General features: G+C 43.0%; 1 protein-coding gene across 1 annotated transcript; it reads right to left on the reverse strand.

Moving 5' to 3' along the window:
• Positions 1-13,035: 13,035 nt before the first annotated feature.
• Positions 13,036-16,328, reverse strand: ARL14EPL (ARF like GTPase 14 effector protein like; the record flags this gene model as incomplete). The annotated part of the gene is made up of 3 exons (XM_084504637.1): positions 13,036-13,425; positions 13,647-13,786; positions 16,218-16,328. 3 exons carry the CDS (start codon positions 16,326-16,328, stop codon positions 13,203-13,205), a joined length of 474 nt encoding a protein of 157 aa, XP_084360763.1. The 3' UTR covers positions 13,036-13,202.
• Positions 16,329-20,755: the final 4,427 nt, after the last annotated feature.

The raw sequence follows: 20,755 nt of genomic DNA on the forward strand, positions 1-20,755 counted from the left end.
AACTATTTCATCTGTTTTTCTTTATAGAGCACTGAAAAGGCACTATTCTTGTGATAATTTTTTTTGGCTGGAAAATAAAAATGAGTATTTCATTCCATGCTGAATAACGTAAGTTCGTGTTCTAGGAAGTCTCCCCGGAGAGCAGGATTTTATGAACATTGTTCAGTCAAAATGAGCAAGGGAGACTGCAAGTCTAGACAATTGCTTACTTATTTTAAAAAAGTTCTAGCTGATGCAGGTATGGTATGTGCTACTTGGGTTTGCTGCCAGTTCTCTGCTTTTATAAATGTATATATAAGTTGTAATATTTTAAAGTGCTTTCTTTCACGCTTTGCTGCATCAAATGAATGTTTGAAATGAGCAGCCAAAACAATAAGCATTAAAAAGTTATCTGGACATGATCCTGAGCAACCTGCGCGACCTGGACCTGCTGCACACAGGAGGTTTGACTAGAGACCTCTGGAGGCTGATGTGATTCTGTGATCAAAGACTCAGTGACAGGAATAAGATGACTTGATTGGAAATAATAAATAATGAAGTGAACCTGAGGTGGTACTCTCAAGTGCACAATTACATGTTTTTTTCTTCATGCCTTTTTTTCTGATAGGGTAGTAAACGTGTAGAAAGTAAATAACACACAGCAATGAGTACTACAGGCTACTACAGGCTACTGCCAGAAAGGCATTATTTATTCATAAAAATAAATTATAAAAAGTCATGATGACATGTACATCCATTCATTTCTTGTTGCTTTGCACACATCTGTGATACATTTTTCAATGTGAATAATAGATTTTTTTTTTCACTGAGCAAGTGAAATTACCCAATTTAACATATTTTATGAGTTTCCTTAACTATCCGTATAGTTAAAACAAATGTTGACCCCAAATGTTCCATTTAGACATGCAAATGAATGTTGTAGGGCCTATTAGATTCATCTGCTCAGATCCTATGACAAAATCTTAAGCACAGTGACTGAGATTTCAGAGCATTTAACTGCCAATGAGAGTTAGGAATCTTACTACAATAAAACTGTCTTGAAAAGCTCAGGCTCACCTGCTTTGCATTTCCAGAAATTGAGCTGTGTATTCTGTTTTTTTCACAAATATTGAACAAACCTTTGTGTTACTTTCCTATGGTTTATTTTACAGACTTTTCTCATCACCTAACTGTTAAGCTAGAATGCATTTAGGTATCTCTTTCTGACATGATCTCTTTTTAAAATACTTGTATGACTATTGGAGATAACAGACTATATAGACCATGAAAAGGATGTAAAGTTAGGAATTACAGAATACTTTCTACACTAGGTTATTTAAGCATTGTAATGTATTGCATAAGGTAGTTTTAAAAGTTCTTTCATTAGTGGTTTTAAACCATAGAGAGACAAAAAACCTGTCAAGACAGGTGGGCAGTAAAAATGTAGAAAGTGAGTAAAGGTTATCTAGTATTGAGGATAACAGGTTCTTGAAAGCCTACCAGTACCTTTTTTCTTTGAGCATATAATTTTCTCTGTTTTCTTCTGTCCTTTTGGTCCACTTTTAGTGCCACAGGCTGTTATTTGCAGTGTCATTCTGTTCATTTTCAGTTACCACAGTTATTTTTCCTTATTTCCACAATTCGAAAAGTTCTTTACAAAGGTGTTTGGAACTCCTTCAGGATATGATTTGTACAATGTCCCTGACACTTACTGACTAAATAATTGTCCTACAACTCAGTGAAAATAAAATAGTAATGTTTCACATCAATTTTCGTTTGCTAACGATTATCTCACAGGTGGCTTAAGCAATTTCAGTTAGCAAACTATAAAATTGTGTGGCAGGAATTGAATTTGGGCTTTTACCTAATATTAAATAGCACAATTCTGCAAATCTTGTTGGAGAAAAAAAAAAAATGTATTTTAAGTGTTTCAGTTAGATCATGTCTGTCAGAAATAAATACTTCCCTGTTGCTGGCTATGACTGTTACCATTAAGAAACAATGTGCCATTCTTTCTATGCCATTATTTGAGTTCCACTGAGTGAATAATCTCATTAAAATCAACAGGGTTCTGCTCAAATTGAATAAGGGTGGGGGACTCTCACTTTATCAGTCCTATGTGTCAGTTTATTATATACTATTTTTATGCTTATTTGTGAACACTCACATCTATTCCTGTGAACGGAGTAAAATTATTTGGATCGTGTCGTCACTCGCAACAGAAATCAGAGTTGCACAGCCTACTCCTTTAATGAAATGCAACTGTGAGCACACAGGAGATTTGGTCATGGGCAATGGACTTCAATTTATTCCATTATAACATGAACAGACATGATCCTGTAAGGGAACAGCATTCATACACTTGCACCTGAGTGGAGGTGAAAGCAGGTCAGTAGTGGCATGGTCAGGCTAGTGGGTAAAAAATATATTGCCCTCTACAAATAATAGGATGGAAAATCTTTCAATGGTTCATGCGAAGATTATAAACTAGAGTTAATGGAATGTAACTATGGCCTTCTAGCATATTTTAAATTGTTAGCTTAGACTTGATGTATCCATTTCTCTAACAGAATGGAATCAAACAAAATCATCCACTGAAACATGTATAATTTATTTTAAAATGTTATAAGATTATGAAAAACATGTTAAAGGAGAAGCTACAATCAGTATTGCTCTTACTAGCTAAGAAATTCAGCAGAGCCGCAACAACTGTAATCAATTTGGTGCAAATATTTTTTTAAGGCATATTTAAATATCTAGAAAGTATCAATCTGTATTTCTTCAGTCACGTTCTTCTGGTTTTCCCACTGAAGTCTATCAACTCTATATTCTACTTTCATTTGGATGTATATAAAGTTCTGCTCTTATAGGAGGTTAAAAAGACCATGGAAACTATCTGGAAAAGATTTCAAAGTACTTTAAAAAAAAAATTTATGGGTTTCTGTGTTTGCATGAATCAGAGGCTGGCAAATTATAGAGTTACTTCAACAAATGCTGGCACATACTAATGTAAGTTCAATAATGGCATGGACGCATTTTTCTCTAAATAATGCAATAGAATTGAATGGCGCTGTGCCAATATGCAGAAGTTCATTTGAAGGCAGGAGGAATAGTTTAGTGGTTGGAGGTTGTGACTGAAGTATCTAGACTTTCTGCAGTCACAGGTCTGACATCTCCCAGGACTAACTGTCCATCATTTTGAAGCACTAAAGGTAGTCCGAGTACCAGTCACTTTACTGCAGTTACCTAGAATCAATCAGGTCTTAAGGCAGACAGGAATCCTGTAGCACTTCATACAAGATTTGGGAGCTTGCTTTGGGGAAAAAAAAAATAATCTCAATGTTCTGCCTATTGTTTTAAAGTGGTAAAATCTGTTCCATTCCTAGTGTTTATTTCATTTTATGCTAGTACGCATATATAACTGTAGATGAATACTCATGGAGTCTTTAAATCAGAGGAGATATACATAAATAAAAAATAAAAGTTGGTTTTGAGTGTGCAACGCTGCAGGAAGGATTTGCAAGCATTGTACAAGTAAAAGTCAGCATTATTTTGCCATGTATCAGTATGGAAACAGATGAACACACAGAAGTTATGGCCTTCCTATAGCTGTCTATCTGTAAACCCTTGTGTCGCAGTACTTAGTCACAGAATCACAGAATCACAGAATCACAGAATTTTCTAGGTTGGAAGAGACCTCAAGGTCATCGAGTCCAACCTCCAACCTAACGCTAACAGCCCTCCACTAAACCATATCCCTAAGCTCTACATCTAAGCGTCTTTTGAAGACTTCCAGGGATGGTGACTCCACCACTTCCCTGGGCAGCCTGTTCCAATGCCTCACAACCCTTTCTGTAAAGAAGTTCTTCCTAACATCTAACCTAAAACTCCCCTGGCTCAACTTAAGCCCATTCCCCCTCGTCCTGTCACCAGGCACGTGGGAGAACAGGCCAACCCCCACCTCTCTACAGCCTCCTTTAAGGTATCTGTAAAGAGCAATAAGGTCACCCCTGAGCCTCCTCTTCTCCAGGCTGAACAAGCCCAGCTCCCTCAGCCGCTCCTCGTAGGACTTGTTCTCCAGGCCCCTCACCAGCTTCGTCGCCCTTCTCTGCACCCGCTCAAGCACCTCGATGTCCTTCTTGTAGCGAGGGGCCCAAAGCTGAACACAGTACTCGAGGTGCGGCCTCACCAGAGCTGAGTACAGGGGGACGATCACCTCCCTAGCCCTGCTGGTCACGCTGTTCCTAATACAAGCCAGGATGCTGTTGGCCTTCTTGGCCACCTGAGCACACTGCTGGCTCATATTCAGCCGACTATCCACCATCACTCCCAGGTCCTTCTCTGCCTGGCAGCTTTCCAACCATTCCTCTCCCAGCCTGTAGCTCTGCTTGGGGTTATTGCGCCCCAGGTGCAGGACCCGGCACTTGGCCTTGTTAAACTTCATGCAGTTGACCTCAGCCCATCGGTGCAGCCTATCCAGATCCTCCTGCAGAGCTTTCCTACCCTCAAGCAGATCGACACACGCACCTAACTTGGTGTCATCTGCGAACTTACTGAGGGTGCACTCGATGCCCTCGTCCAGATCATCGATGAAGATATTAAAGAGGACCGGCCCCAGCACCGAGCCCTGGGGGACGCCACTAGTGACTGGCCTCCAACTGGACTTGGCTCCATTCACCACGACTCTTTGGGCCCGGCTATCCAGCCAGTTTCTAACCCAACGAAGCGTGCGCCAGTCCAAGCCAAGAGCAGCCAGTTTCTTGAGGAGAATGCTGTGGGAGACGGTGTCAAACGCCTTGCTGAAGTCAAGGTAGACCACATCCACAGCCTTTCCCTCATCCACCCAGCGCGTCACTCTGTCATAGAAGGAGATCAGGTTCGTCAGGCATGACCTGCCTTTCATAAAGCCATGCTGACTGGGCCTGATCGCCTGCTTCCCCTTCAAGTGCTGCATGATGACTCTCAGGAGGATCTGCTCCATGAGCTTTCCTGGCACTGAGGTCAAACTGACAGGCCTGTAGTTTCCTGGGTCTGCCCTCCGGCCCTTCTTGTAGATGGGCGTCACGTTTGCTAGCCGCCAGTCGATTGGGACCTCCCCCGATAGCCAGGACTGTTGATAAATGATGGACAGCGGCTTGGCCAGCTCCTCTGCCAGTTCCCTCAGTACCCTTGGGTGGATCCCGTCTGGCCCCATCGACTTGTGCACATCTAAGTGCCGTAGTAGGTCACCAACCAGTTCTTCATGGATAATGAGGGCCACATCCTGCTCCCCATCCCCTTCCACCAGCTCAGGGTACTGGGTATCCAGAGAACATCCGGTATTGCCGCTAAAGACTGAGGCAAAGAAGGCATTGAGCACCTCCGCCTTTTCCTCATCTCTTGTAACTAAGTTTCCCCCCGCATCCAGTAAAGGATGGAGATTCTCCTTAGTCCTCCTTTTTGTGTTGATGTATTTATAGAAACGTTTTTTGTTATCTTTAACGGCAGTAGCCAGATTGAGCTCCAGATGAGCTTTGGCCTTCCTAATTTTGTCCCTGCACAGCCTCGCTACTTCTTTAAAGTCCTCCTTAGTGGCCTGCCCACTTTTCCAAAGCTTATAAACCCTCTTTTTCCTCCTAAGATCAAGCCACAATTCTCTGTTGAGCCAGGCCGGTCTTCTTCCCCGCCAGCTCGTCTTTGGGCACGTGGGAACAGACCGTTCCTGCGCCATTAAGACTTCCCTCTTGAAGAGCGCCCAGCCTTCCTGGACCCCTCTGCCCTTCAGAACTGCCTCCCAAGGGACTCCACCAACCAATGTCCTGAGCAGCTCAAAGTCAGCCCTCCGAAAGTCCAATACAGCGGTTTTACTGGTCCCCTTCCTGGCCTCGCCAAGAATAGTGAACTCCACCATTGCGTGGTCACTCTGCCCTAGACAGCTCCCGACAATCACGTCCTCCACCAGTCCTTCTCTGTTTGTGAAGAGAAGGTCTAGCGGGGCACCTCCCCTGGTAGGCTCACTAACCAGCTGCGTCAGGAAGCTATCTTCCACGCTCTCCAGAAACCTCCTAGACTGCTTTCTCAGGGCTGTGTTGTGCTTCCAGGATATGTCAGGGAAGTTGAAGTCCCCCACGAGTACAAGAGCTGATGATTTTGCAACCTCTGTCAGCTGCCTGTAGAATTCCTCATCCGTCTCATCATCCTGGTTCGGCGGTCTATAGCAGACCCCGACCAGGACACTAGCCTTGTTGTCCCTGCCGATCCTAACCCAAAGGGACTCGACCTTGTCATTCCCAACCTCGAGTTCTACAGCCTCGAAAGACTCTCTAATATAGAGAGCCACACCACCACCCCTTCTATGCTGCCTGTCCCTTCTATAGAGCTTATAGCCAGGCATTGCAGCACTCCAGTCATGAGACTGGTCCCACCACGTCTCTGTGATGGCAACCAAGTCGTAGCCTGCCTGCCGCACGATGGCTTCCAGCTCCTCCTGTTTGTTACCCATGCTGCGTGCATTGGTGTAGATGCACTTCAGCTGGGCCATTGCCTTATCCTCCGGCCTTGCCATTGTTCCCCCTGGCACAGCCCCAACAATCCTAGCCTCAGCCCCATCCCCCTTCCTACCTAGTTTAAAGCCCTCTCAATGAGCCCTGCCAGTTCCTGGCCCAGGATCCTTTTTCCCCTAAAAGATAGGGACCCGTCTGCGGCCATCAGGCCAGGTGCTGAGTAAAGTGCCCCATGATCAAAAAACCCAAGATTTCTGCGTTGGCACCAGCCCCGGAGCCACGTGTTTAACAGGTGGGCTTTCCGTGTCCTCTCTGAACTCCTCCCTGCCACCATAGGGATGGACGAAAACACCACCTGCACTCCCGCTCCATCCACTAACCGACCCAGCCCCCTAAAGTCCCTTTTGATAGCCTTGAGGCTTCTCTCTTCGATGTTATCACTGCCCGCCTGGACTATCAAAAGGGGGTAATAGTCAGAGGGGCGTACCAGGTTAGGAAGCTTCCTGGCAACGTCCCTGACCCTGGCCCCAGGGAGACAGCAGACTTCCCTACGGGTAGGGTCCGGCCGACAAATAGGGCCCTCTGTTCCCCTAAGAATCGAGTCACCAACAACAATAACCCTCCTGTCTTTTTTGGTGGAGGCAGTCCTGAGGCGCGGAGTCGACCTCCTCGCTCCAGGCATCCTCCTGGGAACATTTGCTACCTCTTCCTCACACACCGGCCTCTCAATCTCTAGGGCCTCAAACCTGTTGTGTAAGGGCACCTGGGAAGGTGGGGCCGGAAGGGGAGGGCATCGCCTGCGATGTCGAGCAGGGACCTGTTTCCATTCCTCCTCAGCTCCCAGATCCCCTCCCTCTGCCCGACGGGGACAGGGCAGGGGGTCCGCCCCCATTTGGGGAGTCTCACCTCGGCACCTCCCCTTGAGGCCCTGCAGGGAGTTACTCCAGAAGTCTATCTCCCGCTCACACTCCCTGATGGCCCTCAACCTCTCCACCTCCTCCTTGAGCTCCGCCACCATGCGGACCAGGTCATCCACCTGCTCGCACCTCACGCACGCAGTTTCTCTGCCTCCCGCCGATAAAGTGGTGACATTGTCCTTTGATTTGAGAGACAGTTTTAGTCTGCCTTCTTATCACAGAATCATAGAATATCCTGAGTTGGAAGGAACCCACAAGGATCATGGAAGTCCAACTCCTGCCTCTGCACAGGACCACCCAGAAATCAGACTGTATATCTGAGAGCATCATCCAAATGTTACTTGAACTCTGTAAGGCTCAGTGCAGTGACCACTGCCCTGGGGAGCCTGTCCCAGTGCCTGACCACCCTCTGGGTGCAGACCCTTTCCCTAACCCCCAGCCTGACCCTCCCCTGTCCCAGCTCCATGCCGTTCCCTCGGGTCCTGTCGCTGTCCCCAGAGAGCAGAGCTCAGCGCCTGCCCCTCTGCTCCCCTCGTGAGGGAGCTGCAGGCCGCCATGAGGCCTCCCCTCAGCCTGCTCTGCTTGGGGCTGAACAAACCAAGGGACCTCAGCTGCTCCTCATACGCCTTCCACTCCAGACCCTTCAGTGTCTTTGAAGCCCTCCTTTGGACACTAACAGTTTTATGTCCTTTTTATACTGTGGTGCCCAAAAACATGCGTAGTACTCAAGGTGGGGGTGCACCAGCAGCCTCAGAGCAGAACAGGACAATCCCTCCCCTTGACTGGCTAGCAATGTCATGCTTCTTGCACCCCAGGGTATGGTTATCTCTTTTGGATCCCAGGGCACACTGCTGACTCATATTCAACTTGCTTTTGACCAAAACACCCAGATTCTCTCCAGATTCCCAAGATGATTGAAAAATAGTGGAGAGATGTCTTGCAATACCGTCAGCCATCTCTCTGAGTACCCTGGGATGAATCCCATCAGTCCCCATAGACTTTCATGCATCCAGCAGGAGAAGTAAGTCCCGCGCAAGTTTGGGCTTGGCTGGGAGTTTACTGTAGTCACAGTCCTCCAGCTCAGGGCACTTGGGATCCCAGAGCACATCATTGGTGTTGAAGACAGAGGTGAAGAAGGCAAAGAAGGTGAATAAGGCAAAGGTCTCTTCTTTATCTATTTATCTCTATTTGTGAGGTGACAGTCCTCATCATGTAACAGAGCGATGTTTGCTGTGGTTCTCCTTTTGCTGTTAACATATATTTAAAAAAAACAAACAAACCTTTTTATTGTTCCCCACAGTACTGGCCAGTTTAAACTGTAATTGAGCCTTGGCCATACAAATTTTCTCACCCTTATCTGTCACCTACAGAGGCAAACAGCATCTTACTAGTCCTCCCATGTCGCGTGACCTCACTTCCAGTGGCTGTACACTTTCTGTTTCTACCTAAGCTCTAGAAGATCCCTGTTCAGCCTAACCAACCTTCTGCCCTGCCTGCTTTACTTTCAACATTTTGTAATTGTCTGTTCCTGTGCTCTGAAGAGGTAGTACTTAAAAACTGGCCAGCACTGATGGACTCCAAGGCCCTCAAATGCAGTTTCCCAGGGGACCTTATTAACTGTTCCTTGAGTCTGAAGTCTGTTCTCCCCATATCCAGGGTTGAAGTTTTGGTGGCAATTCTCCTCCTATCACCAAAGATTTTAAACTTGACTACTTCATTGGCACTTTGACCAAGATAGCCACCAATTGCCACCTTGCCCATGAAACCTTCTCTGTTCACAAGCAACAGATTTAGGAGGCACCTTTCCTACTTGTCTCCCTAAGTACTTGTACCAAGAAGTTATCATCCTGGTGTTTTGGGAACCTCCTGGACCCACGTGTATCAGCTGTGTGGCATTCCCAGTCAACATCTAGCAAGTTGATGTAACCCCTAAGGACAAGGGTGGCTGATCTATAGGTATCACTGAGTTCCTTAAAAATGATTCATCAGTGTCATCATCCTGGCTGGGTGGTCTATAGTAGACTCCACAACAACATCCCCTTTATTAGCTCTGACCTAGGCCCGAGGGAAGCAGAAGACTTCCCTATGGGTTGGGTCCAGACAGCACATTGGGCCCTCTGTTCCCCTCAGAAGGGACTCCTCTATGAGAGTAACCTTTATTTTCCTCTTGATGGAGATTGTTGCAATACAGAGGATAGACTGACTTATTCAAAATTCCATTCATCTTCTAACTCGTCTGATAAAACCTAAAGGGGTCTTTCTCTTTAGCACACCTTCACATCCAAAAGCATAATACGTAATGGCCTTGACTTTCATTGTGGCCACTTTGAGCCACATAATAATATTTGTATTAACATTTTGTTTAGATTGTCTGTTGTTTTGGAAGCAGCTGTAAGTATTCCTTGCAATATGCAAGGAGAGCTGCTTTGTTGTTGTTATTGTTGTTGTTTTGGTTTGGTTTGGTTTGGTTTGGTTTGGTTTTGGTTGGGTGGTTAGTTTCTTTTTTTTTTTTTTCCCCTTTTTTTCACTCACAGCTGTGACAACTTCTTATATCTAAAAGTATAGAGAAGTTGTTGAATGCTGCTTGTCTTCAGTGTCTGTCTAGCTTTAAGTCTAACAGGAAAATGAGGCAAAACAGCAAGGTTATGTTCATAGCTTAATAGCTCTATCTATTTCTTGGAATTTTCAAGTTTAAAAATGGCAGAGGATGTGCAGTAGAGTCTTCAGAAATAAAGGATTTCAATAGCACAATGCTCAAGCATGTGGGAGGTTAGTGGAGAAAGAACATCTTTACCTTCACAAAAATTGTACAGGAGCACATTATTCACTTATATGACATATACTTCCCTGCAGTGATAACAACTAAGAAAGCAGAAGGTGAATATCTACTTCCAGATGCACACCAACTGTCAGTCAACAGAAATAAACCGGAGGCTACAATGAATTCAGATTAAATTGAATCAATTTTTAGGCAAGAGACAAACAGATGGTATCTTAGGTATGCTATACTTTGATGTGTACCTGTGCTTTCATCTTTCCTTAAGCTGCTGTGGGATCACTGGTGAGCAAAAGCAGCCACATGGACAAGGAGCAGATATGCTAAGTAAACTGACAGTGTCACGAACTGTTTAACCTGCATAATCTAGAGAGAGAAGGAATGACAGACCTCATGGAACAGTTCATTGATCTGCCTCCCCTTATCATTTTAAGCACTAGCTTTCTAAAACAAACCCATTCCTTAAGGAAAAAAAATTCTGTTTGGACTGACAAGGTAAAAGGATGATCTAGTCTCATCTGGAGAGCAGGCATTTTCATAAGAGGCTGAGAAATGTCCTCTGCCTTTTCTGCTATGGGATTTTATTTGTAACCATGGTGTCATCCAGTGTGGTTTAGGGTAATTGCTTAATGGAACCTATCAGATGTGGGAACTTTGTAATTTTTATATACATGCATCTACCACTAAATTTCACAACCAGTATAAGCATAAGCTGACTGTCCTGATGTTGGCAGGGATAGAGTTAATTTTCTTCATAAAGGCTCATGTGGTGCTGTGCTTTGTATTTGTGGTGAAAATATGGTTGAAAACAATATGCTGGTGAAAACAGCAATGCTTCAGTTGTTGCAGAACACAGGGCCAAGGACCTTTCAGCTTGTGGTGCTGCCCCACCAGTGAGGAGGCTGGAGGTGCACCAGGAGCTGGGAGTGAGCAAGTGGCTATGTGGAGCTCAGCTGCATGCCAGGGCTGAACCACAACAGTGACACAGATCTTTTCTCTCCTTCTTCTTTCCTTCCTGCCTCCCTTCCTCCCTCCCTTCCTTCCTTATCCTTCCTGTGTCTGAATGTCCTAATAGTGGTTATATTTGTTCACAATCAGCTGCCAACTTGGAAATAAGGGAAAAGTTAGTAGGGCCATTCCTTGCGACAATAAGGAGTCACTCCCAAACCTCAACAGATGTGCCTCTGCAACTTTCTCCTATTTTCATTATCCTTATCCTGGGTCTCACTTCTGATTTTTGCAGATTTTCGTTCTTGTTTTTGTGTTTGTTTTTTCGATATTTTCAAGGTTGCATTGAATGTGTTAGTGACAGAGTTCTCACCCTTTGCATTTGGCCGTAATTCTGATGGAGTGTGAAAAACATAAAGCAAAATTAATTAATTCAATAACGGGATTCTGAATACTTACACATGGTGTTTAATCACATTACACATATAATTTAAAATGTAACTTTACCACAGGAATTCACTTGAGAAACATTTTATTTATTTATTTATTTATTTATTTTTTTTTTTCCTCCAAGTGGAAAGAAAGAAGAGCTCGCTCAAATCTGTCCAAATTATTTTAAAGAAAGTCTGACATCTTCCTGTCATCTTCACTTTCTTCAACAGCTGCTTCTTCTGTCAAGTTCAGACGGAGTTTGTGGCATGCCTGGAACAAGAAACCATTGACAAACCTGAGTGTATTGGCAAGATTTCCACTTACCATAAAGGAATATGGTTCAGAGGTAGTCATGGACTTCTTGGACTCCTAGTACAGGTCAAAGGATACTTTGGGACCAGGGAGGTATCTGAGGTAACAGGACCAGATTTGAGAGCAAAATATAGAGCGTTTTAACCACCATAGCAGATATAACTATTAAGTGTCTTGGTACTGTGTCTTTTTTATGCTACAAGCTTAAGTATTAAAGTGTCATTATCTGCAAGGGACAAAAAATCATTCTGAGGTATCAACTCAGAAGTAGGCTCTGATGTTAAGGTATTTTTGGGGTCTGTTCTAGGAATTTTCTCCTACAGGGAGATACCTGTACCTTGGAGCAGGGGGCCTCTGTCCACAGGCAACAGCCTCATGTAGGGAAGAAAAATGTTACCAATTTCAAAAATCAGAGAGCCACTTCAGGAAAAACAAGCAGTGGGCCCAGAGGATGATTCCCCCACTTAGCAGTATGCAATTTGAGATGGCCTGGGACAGCCTGCATGATTTAGGATCCTCACTCCTTAAAAATGGTGTAAGAGGAGACCCTGAGTGCCCATTATGAATGAAAATAGCTACCTCCTAAAAAGACAGGGTGTCTGTTGTGGTATTTGAAATCTGTAATGTCTTTTAGCAAGAAGAAGACTTCTGGAACTGAAGAGACTTTTTCTGCCCAGAGGCAAAAATATCTAATCCCTTTATTTCCAGTGTGAGCTATAATTAATGACTGATTGAGGAGAGTGCACCATATGCTGATGAGGGGAAAAAAATGCCAGGGAAAAAAATGTCTTGTAGCCTGGACACAGCAAGAAAGAGCTGATAAGTAGTTTCCACTCTCCTCCTCTTTATATACTGGGTGACACAGAAGGTGGTGACCTAGTTTTAGAAGACAGTGTTAGCTCAAATAACTCCCACTTAATCTATACAACACATGAATGCATCAGAAGGGAAAGGCACCTGGGTAAGTGTTCACAAAAGAATGTGTCACATGTCTGAGTAAATGCACAAGTGGAGAGATTGGAAAAAAAAAAAAAAAGGTTACAAGAAATGTGGTTCCGCTCCCCAGGGTAAGAAAATTGTCTGTCCACAGCAGTTCATACACCTTCATTTTAAGAAAGTCAGGATTCAGAAAGAACTCACTAGGTGCCTCAGTAAAGCTCACATGGCTATGGAAGAATGAAATGCATGTTTTTATTTAATGTGAAAGGTTAAAGTATGCTAGGTAGGCAGCAATAAAGAAGCATAATCACCACTGCTAGATATTTCACTAGAGACAATTCACAAAGTCAAGATATACTTTAACAAAATGTGAAGAAATGAGAACTTTGCTCAGGCACCAAAGCTATCAGCCCCAAATCAGTCATTGATAAAAAATGGGAAAGCACTGATCACATTCCCAGCTTCAGTTTCAATTGTATCATAAACCCATTTCCTATTGCAGCGACATTCTGGTCCACATTTATTTGAATTGCATTTGGGGCAAGGATAGAAGCAACCCAGGCAGTTCTTCTCCAGGCAGTCACACAAATCGATGTTATTACAAAGCAGCCGGCCATGTTTGTCATACTTCTTCATAATTCTGCAATAGCAAAGAAAAAGTGATTATTAGAGACTGCTTTTTTTTTTTTTTTTTTTTTTTGCTTTTTTTTTTTTCCCCAGAACTGCTTTCATGTGTAATAAAAAATCACTCTGAAAAATATTAATGCATTTATTCATTCCATTTATAAATGTAAATATAATGTAATGTAAACGGCATGCTAGCCATTTTAAAATAGAAATATATAATATATTATATCTTACTTGGGCTTATTAAAAAAATCTTGGTTCATCTGTGAAATGCATGCTTTTTTTTTCTGTTCTCTAGTTTCAGGATTGAAGTCAGCTACCTGAGGTCCTGGATTTTGAAAAGCTAAGCATTTTAGTTGTCTCTCGATTTGTTGCTAAGAAAAACAAACAAGAGCAAAGTTACAAAAATTTCTGTAGGTAGAACAAACATTTACTAGCTACCAAATGCCCTCCCTGTCTTCCAAATGACAGTAAGTATTCTTGATAACTCAAAACAACACAGGTAGGAAGGTGAGGCAAAACTCAACATAAATTAAGGTAATACTGTTTTAAATATTTCCTTGTCTAGCTGTTAATTGATTATTCCATTGACTAATAATGTAGAACCTAACAGGACAGGGAACAGTCAGTCAGGACTGAATAGAGATTCTTACTCGGGTACAGTGGCATGGTTTGAAAGTTGTCTTGTGGGAGGCAGAAATCACATATTTTTTCTTCAACTTGATTGATTATGTAAAAACAAGTAATATAATCATTCACATCTCAACTGGATTGGCCCTTATCTTCACTGAGGTGCCTATAACTCTGCTTTGTTCAAACAGTCTTGGGACAAAGGAAATGTGTGGAGAAGCAGCTAGTGTATTTGGTAAGTGATAACCAAGGGACAAGCACAGACAAAAGTAAAGAAGCTAAACTAAACACCTTTAGTAGAGACACAGTTTCTGAGATATAGGAGGAAGTATTTTCTTGCATGTTTTATAGAATTCATGTTTGCACTTATCTAAAACTGCTGAATAGTTCTGGAGGTTAAAACTTCAGCTCTGTTTCCTGTGACTCCACATAGCCCATGTATGTTGACAGTCATTTCTAAAGTCATCTTGGGCTTTCTGTCAGTTTCTCTTTAGACAATGACTGTGGACACTATATATTCAGTTATAATTCATTATGCACAGGCATAAATGTGCATACAAATTGATATTTTATTTTAAAAATGGAGGTGAGTTGCCACCCCTCGGCTTTTGTGGAGGGTGTTGATCCTTTCAGAATCCACACTGATTTCAAAATCAGCTGAGTTCCTTCATTGTTTCTCATGGAGAAAACAGTGGCAGTTCAGTCCAATCTACTGATTTAGAAATATACATGCTCTTGAATGCACTTCACAGAATCACAGAATCGTCTAGCTTGGAAGTAACCTCCAAGATCACCTAGCCCAACCTCTGACCTAACACTAACAAGTCCTCCACTAAATCATATCACTGAGTTCAACATCTAAACATCTTTTAAAGACCTCCAGGGATGGTGACTCCACCACTTCCCTGGGCAGCCCATTCCAATGCCTCACAACCCTTTCAGTAAAGAAGTTCTTCCTAATATCCAGCCTAAACCTCCCCTGGTGCAACTTTAGCCCATTACCCTTCATCCTGTCGCCAAGCAAGTGGGAGAATAGACCAACCCCAATCCCGCTACAGCCTCCTTTAAGGTACCTATCGAGGGCAATAAGGTCACTCCTGAGCCTCCTTTTCTCCAGGCTGAACAACCCCATCTTCCTCAGCCGCTCCTCGTAGGACTTGTTCTCCAGACCTCTCACCAGCTTTGTCGCCCTTCTCTGGACCTGCTCAAGCACCTCGATGTCCTTCTTCTAGCGAAGGGCCCAAAACTGAACACAGTACTCGAGGTGCGGCCTCATCAGAGCTGAGTACAGGGGGACGATCACTACCCTAGCCCTGCTGGCCACACTTCTTCTTATACAAGCCAGTATGCTGTTGGCCTTCTTGGCCACCTGAGCACACTGCTGGCTCATATTCAGCCCACTATCTACCAATAGTCCCAGGTCCTTCTCTGCCAGGGAGCTCTCCAACCACTCATCTCCCAGCCTGTAGCTCTGCTTGGGGTTATTGCGCCCCAGGTGCAGGACCCGGCACTTGGCCTTGTTGAACTTCATACAGTTGACCTCAGCCCATCGGTGCAGCCTATCCAGATCCTCCTGCAGAACCTTCCTACCCTCCAGCAGATCAACACACGCACCTAACCTGGTGTTGTCTACAAACTTACTGAGGGTGCACTTGATCCCCTCATCCAGATCATCGATAACGATATTAAAGAGGACTGGTCCAGTACCAAGCCCTGGGGAACACCACTAGTGACCAGATCTGACTTAGTGACTTATTTACTACAGGTCATTGGTGCTGTGCATCTTCAGTTGAATTCTCATGAAAACTAACTGGGCAATCTCATGCACCTACATTATTCAGACATTTCTGCTTTGGAGTGTGAGGTAGATTTTTGGTGCAGGAGATATATTCCAGTGTCATCACAGCCTGTGATCATAAAAAATGTGATTTCAAGTTTGAAACAAATCATAAGTTATCCCTCTAAGAATACTTTTTTTTTTTTTTCTTTCACATTTACTTAGAGCTCTGAAGTACTCCTAGCCCTCTATCTTACTGCCCTGCAAACTTGACTATTTTGCTGTTGTCATTACCGATATTTCCCTATGACTCCAGCTTTTTATTTTTATAATCATGAAAGAAATTGAAGGCAAATGGCAAGGATCTTGACAACAAAATGGGACTAGAGAAGTCATACCAATCTTTTTTGGGTTTTTGAGCAGTCCTTAGTAGGAGAGACATTTCCTTCTGCAGATGTTTTCTGTCCAGTGTTGCTTTTCTTGCCATTTGCTTCCATGTGATCACTCATTTGATTACTCTTATGAAATACATACACACATGTTAGATATATACAAAAGTGTAAGAATCTCAGAATTTTAAGTGAACATTTTAAGGTTAGTAGGTGATATCCACATTAGACATTTATGTGTTATTAACCAACACCAAACACATAACAAAATGCGGCACAGTATCAGCCCTGATTTTAAAACTGCATTAAAATAATATAATATAGAGCTGTATCACCAAAGCCATTCTGTTATTCATCATTAAGCAAAACTCAAAGCAATTCTGTCATCTCTGAGTCTGCTACTAACTCCACATCACCACTTTGTCACCTTTAATGTAATAAAAGTGAGGACCGGTATTCTCACTGAACGCACAGAAACCATCTGTGGTGTCCAGTGGAGTTGAAGCCAACAGAAGGTATGAGCAGTCGTTTCGCTTACCAGAAGGTGACACTGTTGTTCTAGCTGCAATTCCTTTTGTAATGCTCCAAAAATGAGCGGGTGGGCTGATTGGAGTGGGGAGGGTGGTTCTGGAGGCTTTCAGCCGATTAACTAGAAGAAAACTTCTTGACATTTATATTTCAGCCATTAGATTTGCAAGAGATTTTTGCTTATAAATAGAGCCTAGTAATAATGATAATAGTTAATAATAGTAATAATACCTAACTTTTTAGGTTTAATGGAAAAAAAGTGCATCACTTAGTCAGCTAACAAAGCACCCATAAGGACTATGGGTTCTGTGAGTCTGCCTTACAAATGCCATCCTTCTCCTCCCTGTCACACGGAAACGGTGGTGACAACTGTTCAGGATAGATGTTAACTACTTCTTTTTACTCAGCTTGTGAAACCACTTGCTTACAACTTAGTACAAGTATGTAACTCGAGTGCCTCTTCATTAGCGCGGGCAGCACCAGAAGTATTTAACCTTCTTTTTGGAGTTCCTCTAACCCTTCCCCTGGTGCTGCCCAGTCACTCCCATTAACTCTGCCAATTAGCACAGGGGTCTTTGCCAGGTTACCCTGTGCATTAGGATTGTTGCCCAAGCCCTATTCCAGAGATCTTTGCTTAACCATTACCAAAGGGCCAGCATCTCTCTGTGGGAAGCAGGAGAGGAATCCAGGCCTTTAATACCTCTCCGCAGCCAAAGCAGGATTAGCAATGAGAAAGAAGTGAGCTTGTAGTAGCAGGAGGTGACACTTCCTTTGAGAGGCAGAAGAACAGCCTTCAAACTGTTTCAGAGAGGTTTTCCCTTTATCTTATTCAGTGACACTCTTCACAACAGGATGCTCTGGAGCAAGTTTCAATCCTGGTACTCAGGTATCTTCACAGGCTTAGCAAAGAAAAGCTATTAACAGGCAACTAACATTTGCTTTATGGGAGAGCCTGCTTCCCTGGAAATTTGCTAGGGACCCACAAATAAAACAAGAAAGAAAGCCACCACTCCACAGAAAGTGAACACTGCTCTCAGTTTGCACTCAGCCTGGAGTCCTGATAAGGATTTTCCTCCTACATCTATTCTTATGTTCAACCATGCACGTAACATTGTCAAAGCACTTTATCAGTATGCACGAGCATCATCTTTGCCTGCTTGTCCTCCAGGAGCAGGACAGCCATCAGCACCTACCACTGTAAGTGTGCAGAATTTCCCAGTGTCTTTTGGTGTTGTAAATATTTGACCCCTTTGTAAACTAGGTCCTAGCTTTTATCTGGAGCCAAATATCCCAAATCAGACGCCACTTCTAAAATCTTGGCAGAAAAGGAACAAGGCCGTGTCTCTTTCCAAACAACATACTTCAAATACCCTCACAGGTGCTAATTGAGTATATTCTGCAGAGAAAATGTAGCACATTTCTGTCTCCACATAATTGTAGATATAAAGTGTTAAGTTTTAATCTCCAAGAAAGACAATAAGGGACTAGGAAACTGTGCAAGATTTAGAAACTGGTGAGACCCACAGGACTCATTTTCCTCCAGAACATGTCCTGACAGGGGGGAAGGATGGGGAAAAGAGGGAGACTGTGAAACTCAGACATCCACTCTCAAGTCTGCAAAACCAGAGGAAATGATTTTTTTTTTTTTTTCCTGAAGTACTGTTTATCCATCCAATGTGAGTAAACTTTTGGTCTACTGTGTCTGGATGTAGTGATAAACCAGGGACAATGCATTCAACTCCAGTCATTTTCATTCAGATTTCAACTCTGATGTCTCTAGAGGAAAGCCACTAGTTGCACTGTTCCTCCCCCAAAAACTCTGCTCTCCAAAATCTCTTTAGCAGAGCAAGATCTTCCTGGGGGTGATCAGCCACAACCCAAAATACCGCTGTGACTGCAGCATACGGCTGAGAAATGGCAATTTCAACACAGATCCTTGGCACAGCCAAAAGCAAAGCTAAAAGCAGATTAGGGGAGGAAAAAATCAGAGGCTGTGTTATATTAAAAGAGACTTGGTCTTATCCAAGTGACAGATGTTTCTGTTCAGAGAATAGTTTCAGAAGATGTTGGGATTTGGAAGGAGCTGCATTTGTTTATGATTTTCATAAGAGAAATATTTTCCTGTATTGCTCTTTCAAGAATTTAATATTCCTATTTATGATCCTTGCAGATTGCACTGTCTAAATATTTCAGCTGGTGAAATGTGATGACCACCATTCCAGATACTTTAGCAGCCTACAGCTAGTATCTCTGTAGGGCTTTCCAGAGTGATTGCATGCTGTTTTCAAGCTGCATTTGTTCACTCCAGGGGACCTCTGGCTTGGATCTGTAACCATGTCCCTCACCTTCACCAGGGCAAAAGAGGGTGCAACCCTATACCCAAATGGACTAGAATGAGACATTTCAATGGTCACATCTTCCTCATAAAGTAGTTCTTCAGAGATGTCTGTGGGCTGAGACCAGTAGTCAGGTTTGTGGTACATTCTCATATGCATCTTGAAATCTCTATAGGAAATCTGGTGACAGCCTAATTAAGGATGAGAATAAATTAATCTTCCTCAGAATCAGTTGTGGGCTGAGCTGCCATGAAGTGGAAAGGCCACTTACCACCTTGTGTACACCTTCTCTCATACCCCCAAATGTTCATCTGTGTTCCCGAGATGGCCTTTAAGGCAGCAAGGAAACATAGATCAAATGAAGAAATAGGTCTCATCTTTTGCAGCTCAGCAAGGGTTTACTCTGGTGGTAACAGAGATTGCTCCATGGTGCCAGAGTGGCCCATTCTGTGACAAGAGTCCCTCAGAGCAAATCCTGCCCTCTCCCAGTAAAATAAAACTAATCATCATGAATTTTCCCTTCTAGTCCAAGAGCCTTTCTGCCATACTTGGAAGTGGGGGATCCTTTAGCAGAACCCTTAGAGAGAATTTAAAAACCATGTGCACCTGCAGGTGGTCATGCAATAGGCAGAAGAGATCTGCCAGACTCACCTTCTGAAAAACTGCAGTTCTGAAGGGGATATGCTCAGTTCAGAGTAGACCATAAGAAAGAAAGGATCTTCTCCAGAATTTTATGTTGTGCTTACCAGGGAAGGAGGCTGTCACAGCACAGGTTTCTTGCTGCACAATTCCTCTGACAGTGAGAGTATGACGTCAGCCCCACAGTGACTGAAACAGAAGACAAATAATCAAAATAACATTCCCTGGAGAAGCAGGCTGAAGACAGTGCCAGGTAACAATCTTAAAGAACCTCACACTTCCTGTCTCATTAATTATGGTTTTTAAGTAGTACTTATCACAAAGAGTGTAAATAGAGAAACAATAAAAATGGGAATAAGAATCCTCGTGTTACTTCCATCTGTTGTGTCTTCATAGAGCAAACGTATAAGCTTTTTTATCTTAAAGAATAACTAAATAACAAAACTGTAATAACTATTGCATTTTACATTTTGTTTTGTTTTGTTTTGTTTTTCAGAACAAGGATGCAGCAAAGTCATATTCTACCATATACCTTTTAGACAAAATGTTTGGATTCTGTTTTCATCTCCAATAGTCAAAAGTCACCAAATAAATACACTCCCTAATAGCTACACTGACATCACAACCTCACGGTTTAGCTTGCTGCCTTTCATGATTGTTTATTTTCCCGACGGAGTCAATTCAGGCTCCTCCTGTTACCTCCAGATGCCAGTTGCCAGCATGCCACAATCATTGATGGCTTTCACTGCTCTTCCTTAGAATGCTACTAAAACCTAAAGGACATCCAAAGCTGTCAAGTCTTATAAATTCTTCTGTGTGCTTAGACAAATAGTTCAGAACATCCTTTTAACTTCATCATCCATTCTCTAAGGCATTTCACAACCCAGTCTGAGGGCAAGTATATTTACCATTTACTATTTTCTTTTCTTTCCCTCCAAACATTTTTAAAACCAAACCAAACTAAACCAAACCAAACCAAAACAAACAAACAAACAAACAAAAAAACACTTTCTAGCAGCAGACCTTAGCTAGGTGATTTAAATG

Source organism: Aythya ferina (genome assembly GCF_964211825.1).
Source record: "Aythya ferina genome assembly, chromosome: Z".
In the NCBI taxonomy this organism is placed as follows: domain Eukaryota; kingdom Metazoa; phylum Chordata; class Aves; order Anseriformes; family Anatidae; genus Aythya; species Aythya ferina.